Genomic DNA, 16,417 nt, shown 5'->3' with positions numbered 1-16,417 from the left:
TCAACTACAACCACAGGATCTCCAACAACAAACACAGCGGCTTCAACAACAACCACAGAGGCTCCAACAACAACCACAGCTGCTCCAACAACAACCACAGGATCTCCAACAACAAACACAGCGGCTTCAACAACAACCACAGCTGCTCCAACAACAACCACAGCTGCTCCAACAACAACCACAGCTGCTCCAACAACAAGCACAGCTGCTGAGACATCAACCACAGCTGCTCAGACATCAACCACAGCTTCTCAGTCATCAACCACAGCGGCTCCGACAACAACAACAGCGGCACCAACAACAACCACAGCTTCTCCAACAACAACCACAGCTTCTCCAATAACAATGACCCCTGCTTCAACTATAACCACAGCTGCTCAGACATCAACCACAGCAGTTCCGACAACGACCACAGCTGCTGCAACAACAACCACAGGATCTCCAACAACAACCACAGGATCTCCAACAACAACCACAGCTGCTCCAACAACAAGCACAGCTGCTCAGACATCAACCACAGCTGGTCAGACGTCAACCACCTCTGCTCAGACATCAACCACAGCTGCTCAGACATCAACCACAGCTGCTCCAACTACAACTACAGCTGCAGCGACCACAACCACAGAGGCTCCATCAACAACAACAGCTGCTTCAACTATAACCACAGCTGCTCAGACATCAACCACAGCAGTTCCGACAACGACCACAGCGGCTCCAACAACAACCACAGCTGCAGCAACCACAACCACAGTGGCTCCGACAACAACCACAGCGGCACCAACAACAACCACAGCTTCTCCAACAACAACCACAGCTTCTCCAATAACAAGCACAGCTGCTCAGACATCAACCAGACCAGTTCCGACAACGACCAAAGTGGCTCCAACAACAACCACAGCTGCTCCAACTACAACCACAGCTGCTTCAACAACAACCACAGCAGCTTCAACTACAACCACAGATGCTCTGAAAACAACCACAGCTGCTGCAACAACAACCACAGGATCTCCAACAACAACCACAGTATCTCCAACAACAACCACAGGATCTCCAACAACAACCACAGGATCTCCAACAACAACCACAGCTGCTCCAACAACAACCACAGCTGCTCCAACAACAAGCACAGCTGCTCAGACATCAACCACAGCTGGTCAGACGTCAACCAACTCTGCTCAGACATCAACCACAGCTGCTCAGACATCAACCACAGCTGCTCCAACTACAACCACAGCTGCAGCGACCACAACCACAGAGGCTCCATCAACAACAACAGCTGCTTCAACTATAACCACAGCTGCTCAGACATCAACCACAGCGGCTCCAACAACAACCAGAGCTGCAGCAACCACAACCACAGCGGCTCCGACAACAACCACAGCGGCACCAACAACAACCACAGCTTCTCCAACAACAACCACAGCTTCTCCAATAACAATGACAGCTGCTTCAACTATAACCACAGCTGCTCAGACATCAACCAGAGCAGTTCCGACAACGACCACAGTGGCTCCAACAACAACCACAGCTGCTTCAACAACAACCACAGCAGCTTCAACTACAACCACAGATGCTCTGAAAACAACCACAGCGGCACCAACAACAACCACAGCTTCTCCAAAAACAACCACAGCTTCTCCAATAACAATGACAGCTGCTTCAACTATAACCACAGCTGCTCAGACATCAACCACAGCAGTTCCGACAACGACCACAGCTGCTCCAACAACAACCACAGCTGCTCCAACAACAAGCACAGCTGCTCAGACATCAACCACAGCTGCTCCAACTACAACCACAGCTGCTTCAACAACAACCACAGCAGCTTCAACTACAACCACAGATGCTCTGAAAACAACCACAGCTGCTTCAACTACAACCACAGCTGTTAAATACACAACCAATGCTGCAACGACCACAACCACAGAGGCTCCAAGAACAACCACAGCTGCTCCAACAACAACCACAGGATCTCCAAAAACAAACACAGCGGCTTCAACAACCACAGCTGCTCCAACATCAACCACAGCTGCTCCAACAACAACCACAGGATCTCCAACAACAACCACAGCGGCTTCAACAACAACCACATCTGCTCCAACAACAACCACCGCTGGTCCAACAACAAGCACGGCTGCTCAGACATCAACCACAGCAGTTCCGACAACAACGACAGCTGCTCAGACATCAACAACAGCTGCTCAGACATCAACCACAGCTGCTCTGAAAACAACAACAGCTGCTCCAACTACAACCACAGCTGCTTCTAATACAGCCACAGCTGTTAAATCCACAACCAATGCTGCAGCGACCACAACCACAGAGGCTCCAACAACAACCACAGCTGCTCCAACAACAACCACAAGATCTCCAACAACAACCACAGCTGCTCCAACAACAACCACAGCTGCTCAGACATCAACCACAGCTGCTCAGACATTAACCACAGCTGCTCAGTCATCAACCATAGCAGCTCAGACATCAAGCACAGCGGCTCAGACAACAACCACAGGTTCTCCGACAACCACAGCTGCAGCGAACACAACCACAGAGGCTCCATCAACAACCACAGAGGCTCCATCAACAACAACAGCTGCTCCAACTACAGCGACAGCTGCTTCAACAACAGGCACAGCGGCTCCAACAACAACGACAGCTGCACAAACTACAACCTCAGCTGCTCAGACATCAACCACAGCAGCACCAACAACAACCACAGCAGCACCAACAACAACCACAGCTGCTCCAACAACAACCACAGCTGCTCCAACAACAAGCACAGCTGCTCAGACATCAACCACAGCTGCTCAGACATCAACCACCTCTGCTCAGACATCAACCACAGCTGCTCAGACATCAACCACAGCTGCTCCAACTACAACCACAGCTGCAGCGACAACAACCACAGAGGCTCCATCAACAACAACAGCTGCTACAACTACAAACACAGCTGCTTCAACTACAAGTACAGCTTCTCCAACAACAACAACAGCTGCTCCGTCTAAAACCACAGCGGCTCCAACAACAACCACAGCTGCAGCAACCACAACTACAGCGGCTCTAACAACAACCACAGCGGCTCCAACAACAACCAGAGCTTCTCCAACAACAACCACAGCTTCTCCAACAACAACCACAGCTGCTTCAACTACAAAAACAGCTGCTCAGACATCAACCACAGCGGCTCCGAAGACAACCACAGCGGCTCCAACAACAACCACAGCTTCTCAAACAACAACAGCTGCTCCAACAACAACCACAGCTGGTCCAACAACAAGCACAGATTCTCCAACAACCACAGCTGCTCCAACAACAACCACAGCTGCTCCAACAACAAGCACAGCTGCTCAGACATCAACCACAGCTGCTCAGACATCAACCACAGCTGCAGCGACCACAACCACAGAGGCTCCATCAACAACAGCTGCTACAACAACAATCACAGCTGCTTCTACTACAACCACAGCTGTTAAATCCACAACCAATGCTGCAGCGACCACAGCCACAGAGGCTCCAACAACAACCACAGCTGCTCCAACAATAACCACAGGATCTCCAACAACAACCACAGCTGCTCCAACAACAACCACAGCTGCTCAGACATCAACCACAGCTGCTCAGACATCAACCACAGCTACTCAGACATCAATCACAGCGGCTCCGACCACAACCACAGGTTCTCCGACAACCACAGCTGCAGCGACCACAACCACAGAGTCTCCATCAACAACAACAGCTGCTCCATCTACAACTACAGCTGCAGCTACCACAACCACAGAGGCTCCATCAACAACAACAGCTGCCCTAACTACAACGACAGCTGCTCCAACTACAACCAAAGCTCCAGCGACCACAACCATAGAGGCTCCATCAACAACCACAGAGGCTCCATCAACAACAACAGCTGCTCCAACTACAGGCACAGCGGCTCCAACAACAACTACAGTGGCTCCAACAACAACCACAGCTGCTCAGACATCAACCACAGCTGCTCAGACATCAAACACAGCTGCTCCAACTACAACCACAGCTGCAGCGACCACAACCACAGAGGCTCCATCAACAACAACAGCTGCTACAACTACAACCACAGCTGCTTCATCAACAACCACAGCTGCTCCAACAACAAGCACAGCTGCACAGACATCAACCACATCTGCTCAGACATCAACCACAGCGGGTCCGACAACAACCACAGCGGCTCCAGCAACAACCAGAGCTTCTCCAACAACAACCAAAGCTTCTCCAACAACAACCACAGCTGCTTCAACTACAAAAACAGCTGCTCAGACATCAACCACAGCGGTTCCGACAACAACCACAGCGGCTCCAACAACAACCACAGCTTCTCCAACAACAACCACAGCTTCTCAAACAACAACAGCTGCTCCAACAACAACCACAGCTGGTCCAACAACAAGCACAGCTGCTCAGACATCAACCACAGCTGCTCAGACATCAACCACAGCTGCTCCAACAACAACCACAGCTGCTCCATCAACAACAGCTGCTCCAACTACAACCACAGCTTCTCAGACATCAACAACGGCTGCACAGACATCAACCACAGCTGCTCTGAAAACAACAACAGGTGCTCCAACTACAACCACAGCTGCTTCAACAACAACCACAGGATCTCCAACAACAACCACAGCTGCTCTAACAACAACCACAGCTGCTCTAACAACAACCACAGCTGCTCAGACATCAACCACAGCTGCTCAGACATCAACCACAGCGGCTCCGACAACAACCACAGGTTCTCCGACAACCACAGCTGCAGCGACCACAACCACAGAGGCTCCATCAACAACAACAGCTGCCCTAACTACAACGACACCTGCTCCAACTACAACCAAAGTTCCAACGACCACAACCACAGAGGCTCCATCAACAACAACAGAGGCTCCATCAACAACAACAGCTGCTCCAACTAAAGCGACAGCTGCTTCAACAACAAGCACAGCTGCTCAGACATCAACCACAGCAGCACCAACAACAACCACAGTTGCTCCAACTACAACCACAGCGACTGAGACAACAGCCACAGCAACTCCAACAACAACCACAGCTGCTCCAACTACAACCACAGCTGCTCCACCAACAAGCACAGCTGCTCAGACATCAACCACAGCTGCTCAGACATCAACGACCTCTGCTCAGACATCAACCACAGCTTCTCAGACATCAACCACAGCTGCTCAGACATCAACCACAGCTGCTCAGACATCAACCACAGCTGCTCCAACTACAAGCACAGCTGCAGCGACCACAACCACAGAGGCTCCATCAACAACAACAGCTGCTCCGTCTAAAACCACAGCGGCTCCAACAACAACCACAGCTGCAGCAACCACAACCACAGCGGCTCTGACAACAACCACAGCGGCTCCAACAACAACCAGAGCTTCTCCAACAACAACCACAGCTTCTCCAACAACAACCACAGCTGCTTCAACTACAAAAACAGCTGCTCAGACATCAACCACAGCTGCTCAGACATCAACCACAGCTGCTCCAACAACAACCACAGCTGCTCCATCAACAACAGCTGCTCCAACTACAACCACAGCTTCTCTAACAACAACAGCTGCTCCAACTACAACCACAGCTTCTCTAACAACAACAGCTGCTCCAACTACAACGACAGCTGCTTCATCAACAACCAGAGCAGCTTCAACTACAACCACATCTGCTCAGACATCAACCACAGCAGTTCCGACAACAACGACAGCTTCTCAGACATCAACAACAGCTGCTCAGACATCAACCACAGCTGCTCTGAAACCAACCACAGCTGCTCCCACAACAACCACAGGATCTCCAACAACAACCACAGCTGCTCTAACAACAACCACAGCTGCTCAGACATCAACCACAGCTGCTCAGACATCAACCACAGCTGCAGCGACCACAACCACAGAGGCTCCATCAACAACAACAGAGGCTCCATCAACAACAACAGCTGCTCCAACTACAGCGACAGCTGCTTCAACAACAAGCACAGCGGCTCCAACAACAACGGCAGCTGCTCCAACAACAAGCACAGCTGCTCAGACATCAACCACCTCTGCTCAGACATCAACCACAGCAGCACCAACAACAACCACAGCTGCTTCAACTACAACAACAGCTGCTCAGACATCAACCACAGCGGCTCCGACAACAACCACAGCAGCTTCAACTACAACCACAGTTTCTCCGACAACAACTACAACCACAGCAGCTTCAACTACAACCACAGCTGCTTTAGCTACAACCACAGCTGCTCCAACTACAACCATAGCTTCTCCAACAACAACCACAGCTGCAGCAACCACAACCACAACAGCTCCGTCTACAACCACTTCCTCTACAAATACAACCACAGCGGCTCCAACAACAACCGCAGCTTCTCCAACAACAACCACAGCGGCTCCAACAACAACCACAGCTTCTCCAACAACAACCACAGCTGCAGCGACCACAACCACAGCAACTGATACAACAACATCTGCTCTGAGTAGAACCACTTCCTCTACAACAACAACCAAATCTGCTCCAACAACAACCACAGCGGCTCAGACATCAACCACCTCGGGTCCGATTTCGACCAAAGTTGTTAAATCAACAACCAAAGCTGCAGCGACCACAACCACAGTATCTGATACAAAAACAGCAGCTCCAACTACAAACACAGCATCTCCAACAACAACCACAGCTGCATCAACAGCAACCACAGCTGCTCCAACAATAACCACAGTTCCTCCAACAACAACCACAGCTGCACTGACAGCGACCACCGCAGCTGAGAAAACAACCACCGTGGCTCCAACAACAACCACAGCTTCTTCAACAACAACCACAGCTTCTCCAACAACAACCACAGCTTCTCCAACAACAACCACAGCTGCTTCAACAACAACCACAGCTGCTTCAACTTCAACCACACCTTCTCTGATAACAACCACAGCTGCTCCAACAACAACCACAGCTGCTTCAACAACAACCACAACTGCTTCAACTTCAACCACACCTTCTCTGATAACAACCACAGCTGCTCCAAAAACAACCACAGCTGCTCCAACTACAAGCACGACTGCTTCAACAACAACCACCGCTGCTTCTCCAACAACCACAGCTGCTTCAACTTCAACCACAGCTTCTCCGACAACAACCACAGCTTCTCCGACAACAAGCACAGCTGCTTCAACTTCAACCACACCTTCTCCAACAATAAGCAGAGCATCTCCGACAACAACCACAGCTTCTCCGACAACAACCACAGCTGCTCCAACTACAAGCACGACTGCTTCAACAACAACCACCGCTGCTTCTCCAACAACCACAGCTGCTTCAACTTCAACCACAGCTTCTCCGACAACAACCACAGCTGCTTCAACAACAACCACAGCTGCTCCAACTACAAGCACAGCTGCTTCATCTACAACAACAGCTTCTCCGACAACCACAACTGTTTCGACAACAACCACAGCTGCTTCAACTACAAGCTCAGCTTCTCCGACAACAACCACAGCTGCTTCAACTACAAGCTCAGCTTCTCCGACAACAACCACAGCTGCTTCAACTACAAGGACAGCTTCTCCAACAACCACAGCTGCATCAACAGCAACGACAGTTGCTCCAAAAACAAGCACAGCTGCTCAGACATCAACCACAGCTGCTCAGACATCAACCACAGCAGCTTCAACAACAACCACAGCCCCACCAACGACAACCACAGCTGCACCAATAACAACCACAGCGGCTCCAACAACAACCACAGCCCCACCAACGACAACCACAGCTGCACCAATAACAACCACAGCGGCTCCAACAACAACCACAGCTGCTCCATCAACAACCATAGTTGCCCCAACGACAACCACAGCTGCTGCAACAACAACCACAGCTGCACCAACGACAACCACAACGGCACCAACGACAACCACAGCGGCTCCAACAACAACCACAGCAGTTCCAACAGCAACCACAGCTGCTCCAACGACAACCACAACGGCAACAACGACAACCACAGCTGCACCAACACCAACCACAGCGGCTCCAACAACAACCACAGCAGTTCCAACAGCAACCACAGCTGCTCCAACGACAACCACAGCTGCTGCAACAACAACCACAGCTGCTGCAACAACAACCACAGCGGCACCAACAACAATCACAGCTGCTCCATCAACAACAACAGCTGCTCCAACTACAGCGACAGCTGCTCCAACAACAAGCACAGCTGCTCAGACATCAACCACAGCTGCTCAGACATCAACCACAGCAGCTTCAACTACAACCACAGCTGCTCAGACATCAACCACAGCGGCTCCGACGACAACCACAGTGGCTCCAACCTCAACCAGAGCTTCTCCAACAACAACCACAGCTTCTCCAACAACAACCACAGCTGCTTCAACTACAACAACAGCTGCTCAGACATCAACCACAGCGGCTCCAACAACAACCACAGCTGCAGCAACCACAACCACAGCGGCTCCGACAACAACCACAGCGGGACCAACAACAACCACAGTTGCTCCAACTACAACCACAGCTTCTCCAACTACAACCACAGCGACTCCGACAACAACCACAACGACTCCGACAACAGCCACAGCGGCACCAACAACAACAACAGGATCTCCAACAACAACCACAGCTGCTCCAACAACAACCACAGCTGCTCAGTCATCAACCACAGCTGCTCAGACATCAACCACAGCTGCTCAGACATCAACCACAGGTTCTCCGACAACCACAGCTGCAGCGACCACAACCACAGCTTCTCCATCAACAACCACAGTTGCTCCAACTACAACCACAGCTTCTCCAACTACAACCACAGTCACTCCGACAACAACCACAGCGAATCCGACAACAACCACAGCTGCTCCAACAACAACCACAGGATCTCCAACTACAACCACAGCTTCTCCGACAACCACAGCTGCTTCAACTACAAGCACAGCTTCTCCAACAACCACAGCTTCTCCAACAACAACCACAGCTTCTCCAAAAACAACCACAGCTTCTCTGACAACCACAGCTGCATCAACAACAACCACAGCTGCTCCAACAATATCCACACCTTCTCCGACAAAAACCACAGCTGCTTCAACTACAAGCACAGCTTCTCCGACAACCACAGCTGCTTCAACTACAAGCACAGCTTCTCCAACAACCACAGCTTCTCCAACAACAACCACAGCTTCTCCAAAAACAACCACAGCTTCTCTGACAACCACAGCTGCATCAACAACAACCACAGCTGCTCCAACAATATCCACACCTTCTCCGACAAAAACCACAGCTGCTTCAACTACAAGCACAGCTTCTCCGACAACCACAACTGCTTCAACAACAAGCACAGTGGCTTCAACAACAACGACAGCTGCTCCAACTACAACCACATCTTCTCCAACAACAACCACAGCAGCTTTAACTACAACCACAGCAGCTTCAACTACAACCACAACTGCTTCAACTACAACCACAGCTGCTCAGACATCACCCACAGCGGCTCCAACAACAACCACAGCTGCAGCAACCACAACCACAACTGCTCCAACAATAACCACAGCTTCTCCAACTACAACCACAGTTCCTCCAACAACAACCACAGCTTCTCCGACAACAACCACAGCTGCTTCAACAACAACCACAGCTGCTTCAACTTCAACCACACCTTCTCTGATAACAACCACAGCTGCTCCAACAACAACCACAGCTGCTCCAACTACAAGCACAGCTGCTTCATCTACAACAACAGCTTCTCCGACAACCACAACTGTTTCGACAACAACCACAGCTGCTCCAACAACATCCACGCCGTCTCCGACAACAACCACAGCTGCTTCAACTACAAGCACAGCTTCTCCGACAACAACCACAGCTGCTTCAACTACAAGCTCAGCTTCTCCAACAACCACAACTGCTTCAACTTCAACCACAGCTTCTCCAACAACAACCACAGCTTCTCCGACAACCACAGCTGCTCCAACAATATCCACACCTTCTCCGACAACAACCACAGCTGCTTCAACTACAAGCACAGCTTCTCCAACAACCACAGCTGCTTCAATTACAAGCACAGCTTCTCCGACAACCACAACTGCTTCAACTTCAAGGACAGCTGCTCAAACAACAACCATCGCTGCTTCAACTACAAGGACAGCTTCTCCGACAACCACAGCTGCATCAACAACAACCACAGCTGTTCCAACAATATCCACACCTTCTCCGACAACAACCACAGCTTCTCCAAAAACAACCACAGCTGCTTCAACTACAAGCACAGCTTCTCCGACAACCACAGCTTCTTCAACAACAACCACAGCTGCTTCAACTACAACCACAGAGGTTCTGACTACAACCACAGTTGCTCCGACAACAACTACAACCACAGCGGCTCCAACTACAACCACAGCTTCTCCAACAACAACCACAGCTGCTCCAACAACAACCACAGCAGCTTCAGCTACAACCACAGCTGCTCAGACATCAACCACAGCTGCTCAGACATCAACCACAGCTGCTCCAACAACAACCACAGCTTCTCCAACAACAACCACAGCTTCTCCAACAACAACCACAGCTGCAGCGACCACAACCACAGCAACTGATACAACAACATCTACTCTGAGTAGAACCACTTCCTCTACAACAACAACCACAGCGGCTCAGACATCAACCACCTCGGGTCCGATTTCGACCAAAGTTGTTAAATCAACAACCAAAGCTGCAGCGACCACAACCACAGTATCTGATACAAAAACAGCTGCTCCAACTACAAACACAGCATCTCCAACAACAACCACAGCTGCATCAACAGCAACGACAGTTGCTCCAAAAACAAGCACAGCTGCTCAGACATCAACCACAGCTGCTCAGACATCAACTACAGCAGCTCCAACTACAACCACAGCCCCACCAACGACAACCACAGCTGCACCAATAACAACCTCAGCGGCTCCAACAACAACCACAGCCCCACCGACGACAACCACAGCTGCACCAATAACAACCACAGTTGCCCCAACGACAACCACAGCTGCTGCAACAACAACCACAGCTGCACCAACGACAACCACAACGGCACCAACGACAACCACAGCTGCTGCAACAACAACCACAGCTGCACCAACGACAACCACAACGGCACCAATAACAACCACAGCGGCTCCAACAACAACAACAGCTGCCCCAACAACAACCACAGTTGCCCCAACGACAACCACAGCTGCTGCAACAACAACCACAGCTGCACCAACAACAACCACAGCTGCACCAACAACAACCACAGCTGCTCCAACAACAACCACAGTTGCCCCAACGACAACCACAGCTGCTGCAACAACAACCACAGCTGCACTAACGACAACCACAACGGCACCAACGACAACCACAGCGGCTCCAACAACAACCACAGCAGTTCCAACAGCAACCACAGCTGCTCCAACGACAACCACAACGGCAACAACGACAACCACAGCTGCACCAACACCAACCACAGCGGCTCCAACAACAACCACAGCAGTTCCAACAGCAACCACAGCTGCTCCAACGACAACCACAGCTGCTGCAACAACAACCACAGCTGCTGCAACAACAACCACAGCGGCACCAACAACAATCACAGCTGCTCCATCAACAACAACAGCTGCTCCAATTACAGCGACAGCTGCTTCAACAACAAGCACAGCGGCTCCAACAACAACGGCAGCTGCTCCAACAACAAGCACAGCTGCTCAGACATCAACCACCTCTGCTCAGACATCAACCACAGCAGCACCAACAACAACCACAGCTGCTTCAACTACAACAACAGCTGCTCAGACATCAACCACAGCGGCTCCGACAACAACCACAGCAGCTTCAACTACAAACACAGCATCTCCAACAACAACCACAGCTGCATCAACAGCAACGACAGTTGCTCCAAAAACAAGCACAGCTGCTCAGACATCAACCACAGCTGCTCAGACATCAACCACAGCAGCTTCAACTACAACCACAGCCCCACCAACGACAACCACAGCTGCACCAATAACAACCACAGCGGCTCCAACAACAACCACAGCCCCACCAACGACAACCACAGCTGCACCAATAACAACCACAGCGGCTCCAACAACAACAACAGCTGCCCCAACAACAACCACAGTTGCCCCAATGACAACCACAGCTGCTGCAACAACAACCACAGCTTCTCTGACAACCACAGCTGCATCAACAACAACCACAGCTGCTCCAACAATATCCACACCTTCTCCGACAAAAACCACAGCTGCTTCAACTACAAGCACAGCTTCTCCGACAACCACAACTGCTTCAACAACAAGCACAGTGGCTTCAACAACAACGACAGCTGCTCCAACTACAACCACATCTTCTCCAACAACAACCACAGCAGCTTTAACTACAACCACAGCAGCTTCAACTACAACCACAACTGCTTCAACTACAACCACAGCTGCTCAGACATCACCCACAGCGGCTCCAACAACAACCACAGCTGCAGCAACCACAACCACAACTGCTCCAACAATAACCACAGCTTCTCCAACTACAACCACAGTTCCTCCAACAACAACCACAGCTTCTCCGACAACAACCACAGCTGCTTCAACAACAACCACAGCTGCTTCAACTTCAACCACACCTTCTCTGATAACAACCACAGCTGCTCCAACAACAACCACAGCTGCTCCAACTACAAGCACAGCTGCTTCATCTACAACAACAGCTTCTCCGACAACCACAACTGTTTCGACAACAACCACAGCTGCTCCAACAACATCCACGCCGTCTCCGACAACAACCACAGCTGCTTCAACTACAAGCACAGCTTCTCCGACAACAACCACAGCTGCTTCAACTACAAGCTCAGCTTCTCCAACAACCACAACTGCTTCAACTTCAACCACAGCTTCTCCAACAACAACCACAGCTTCTCCGACAACCACAGCTGCTCCAACAATATCCACACCTTCTCCGACAACAACCACAGCTGCTTCAACTACAAGCACAGCTTCTCCAACAACCACAGCTGCTTCAATTACAAGCACAGCTTCTCCGACAACCACAACTGCTTCAACTTCAAGGACAGCTGCTCAAACAACAACCATCGCTGCTTCAACTACAAGGACAGCTTCTCCGACAACCACAGCTGCATCAACAACAACCACAGCTGTTCCAACAATATCCACACCTTCTCCGACAACAACCACAGCTTCTCCAAAAACAACCACAGCTGCTTCAACTACAAGCACAGCTTCTCCGACAACCACAGCTTCTTCAACAACAACCACAGCTGCTTCAACTACAACCACAGAGGTTCTGACTACAACCACAGTTGCTCCGACAACAACTACAACCACAGCGGCTCCAACTACAACCACAGCTTCTCCAACAACAACCACAGCTGCTCCAACAACAACCACAGCAGCTTCAGCTACAACCACAGCTGCTCAGACATCAACCACAGCTGCTCAGACATCAACCACAGCTGCTCCAACAACAACCACAGCTTCTCCAACAACAACCACAGCTTCTCCAACAACAACCACAGCTGCAGCGACCACAACCACAGCAACTGATACAACAACATCTACTCTGAGTAGAACCACTTCCTCTACAACAACAACCACAGCGGCTCAGACATCAACCACCTCGGGTCCGATTTCGACCAAAGTTGTTAAATCAACAACCAAAGCTGCAGCGACCACAACCACAGTATCTGATACAAAAACAGCTGCTCCAACTACAAACACAGCATCTCCAACAACAACCACAGCTGCATCAACAGCAACGACAGTTGCTCCAAAAACAAGCACAGCTGCTCAGACATCAACCACAGCTGCTCAGACATCAACTACAGCAGCTCCAACTACAACCACAGCCCCACCAACGACAACCACAGCTGCACCAATAACAACCTCAGCGGCTCCAACAACAACCACAGCCCCACCGACGACAACCACAGCTGCACCAATAACAACCACAGTTGCCCCAACGACAACCACAGCTGCTGCAACAACAACCACAGCTGCACCAACGACAACCACAACGGCACCAACAACAACCACAGCTGCTGCAACAACAACCACAGCTGCACCAACGACAACCACAACGGCACCAATAACAACCACAGCGGCTCCAACAACAACAACAGCTGCCCCAACAACAACCACAGTTGCCCCAACGACAACCACAGCTGCTGCAACAACAACCACAGCTGCACCAACAACAACCACAGCTGCACCAACAACAACCACAGCTGCTCCAACAACAACCACAGTTGCCCCAACGACAACCACAGCTGCTGCAACAACAACCACAGCTGCACTAACGACAACCACAACGGCACCAACGACAACCACAGCGGCTCCAACAACAACCACAGCAGTTCCAACAGCAACCACAGCTGCTCCAACGACAACCACAACGGCAACAACGACAACCACAGCTGCACCAACACCAACCACAGCGGCTCCAACAACAACCACAGCAGTTCCAACAGCAACCACAGCTGCTCCAACGACAACCACAGCTGCTGCAACAACAACCACAGCTGCTGCAACAACAACCACAGCGGCACCAACAACAATCACAGCTGCTCCATCAACAACAACAGCTGCTCCAATTACAGCGACAGCTGCTTCAACAACAAGCACAGCGGCTCCAACAACAACGGCAGCTGCTCCAACAACAAGCACAGCTGCTCAGACATCAACCACCTCTGCTCAGACATCAACCACAGCAGCACCAACAACAACCACAGCTGCTTCAACTACAACAACAGCTGCTCAGACATCAACCACAGCGGCTCCGACAACAACCACAGCAGCTTCAACTACAAACACAGCATCTCCAACAACAACCACAGCTGCATCAACAGCAACGACAGTTGCTCCAAAAACAAGCACAGCTGCTCAGACATCAACCACAGCTGCTCAGACATCAACCACAGCAGCTTCAACTACAACCACAGCCCCACCAACGACAACCACAGCTGCACCAATAACAACCACAGCGGCTCCAACAACAACCACAGCCCCACCAACGACAACCACAGCTGCACCAATAACAACCACAGCGGCTCCAACAACAACAACAGCTGCCCCAACAACAACCACAGTTGCCCCAATGACAACCACAGCTGCTGCAACAACAACCACAGCTGCACCAACGACAACCACAACGGCACCAACGACAACCACAGCGGCTCCAACAACAACCACAGCAGTTCCAACAGCAACCACAGCTGCTCCAACGACAACCACAACGGCAACAACGACAACCACAGCTGCACCAACACCAACCACAGCGGCTCCAACAACAACCACAGCAGTTCCAACAGCAACCACAGCTGCTCCAACGACAACCACAGCTGCTGCAACAACAACCACAGCTGCTGCAACAACAACCACAGCGGCACCAACAACAATCACAGCTGCTCCATCAACAACAACAGCTGCTCCAACTACAGCGACAGCTGCTTCAACAACAAGCACAGCGGCTCCAACAACAACGGCAGCTGCTCCAACAACAAGCACAGCAGCACCAACAACAACCACAGCAGCTTCAACTACAACCACAGTTGCTCCGACAACAACTACAACCACAGCAGCTTCAACTACAACCACAGCTGCTTTAGCTACAACCACAGCTGCTCAGACATCAACCACAGCTGCTCAGACATCAACCACAGCTGCTCCAACTACAACCATAGCTTCTCCAACAACAACCACAGCTGCAGCAACCACAACCACAACAGCTCCGTCTACAACCACTTCCTCTACAAATACAACCACAGCGGCTCCAACAACAACCGCAGCTTCTCCAACAACAACCACAGCGGCTCCAACAACAACCACAGCTTCTCCAACAACAACCACAGCTGCAGCGACCACAACCACAGCAACTGATACAACAACATCTGCTCTGAGTAGAACCACTTCCTCTACAACAACAACCAAATCTGCTCCAACAACAACCACAGCGGCTCAGACATCAACCACCTCGGGTCCGATTTCGACCAAAGTTGTTAAATCAACAACCAAAGCTGCAGCGACCACAACCACAGTATCTGATACAAAAACAGCAGCTCCAACTACAAACACAGCATCTCCAACAACAACCACAGCTGCATCAACAGCAACCACAGCTGCTCCAACAATAACCACAGCTTCTCCAACTACAACCACAGTTCCTCCAACAACAACCACAGCTGCACTGACAGCGACCACCGCAGCTGAGAAAACAACCACCGTGGCTCCAACAACAACCACAGCTTCTTCAACAACAACCACAGCTTCTCCAACAACAACCACAGCTGCTTCAACAACAACCACAGCTGCTTCAACTTCAACCACACCTTCTCTGATAACAACCACAGCTGCTCCAACAACAACCACAGCTGCTTCAA

General features: G+C 50.9%; 1 protein-coding gene across 1 annotated transcript in view; it reads left to right on the top strand.

Annotated features, from left to right (window-relative positions):
• LOC148156542 (uncharacterized) overlaps positions 1–16,040 on the top strand; it is a 71,727-nt gene extending 55,687 nt beyond the window's left edge. Inside the window, exons 2-8 of the mRNA XM_088009977.1 lie at positions 983–1,123; positions 2,309–2,388; positions 6,142–6,553; positions 7,856–8,205; positions 8,425–8,731; positions 10,976–11,772; positions 15,942–16,040. Coding sequence (XP_087866103.1) covers positions 983–1,123; positions 2,309–2,388; positions 6,142–6,553; positions 7,856–8,205; positions 8,425–8,731; positions 10,976–11,772; positions 15,942–16,040 — 2,186 coding nt within the window. The remainder of the gene's footprint in view (positions 1–982; positions 1,124–2,308; positions 2,389–6,141; positions 6,554–7,855; positions 8,206–8,424; positions 8,732–10,975; positions 11,773–15,941) is intronic.
• Positions 16,041–16,417: the final 377 nt, after the last annotated feature.

Source organism: Poecilia mexicana, unplaced genomic scaffold (genome assembly GCF_051168715.1).
Source record: "Poecilia mexicana isolate PSO_F unplaced genomic scaffold, ASM5116871v1 scaffold_11, whole genome shotgun sequence".
Taxonomy (NCBI): domain Eukaryota; kingdom Metazoa; phylum Chordata; class Actinopteri; order Cyprinodontiformes; family Poeciliidae; genus Poecilia; species Poecilia mexicana.
Note: the sequence above shows the minus strand (reverse complement) of the source record. Positions and strands in the feature narration are given on the sequence as shown.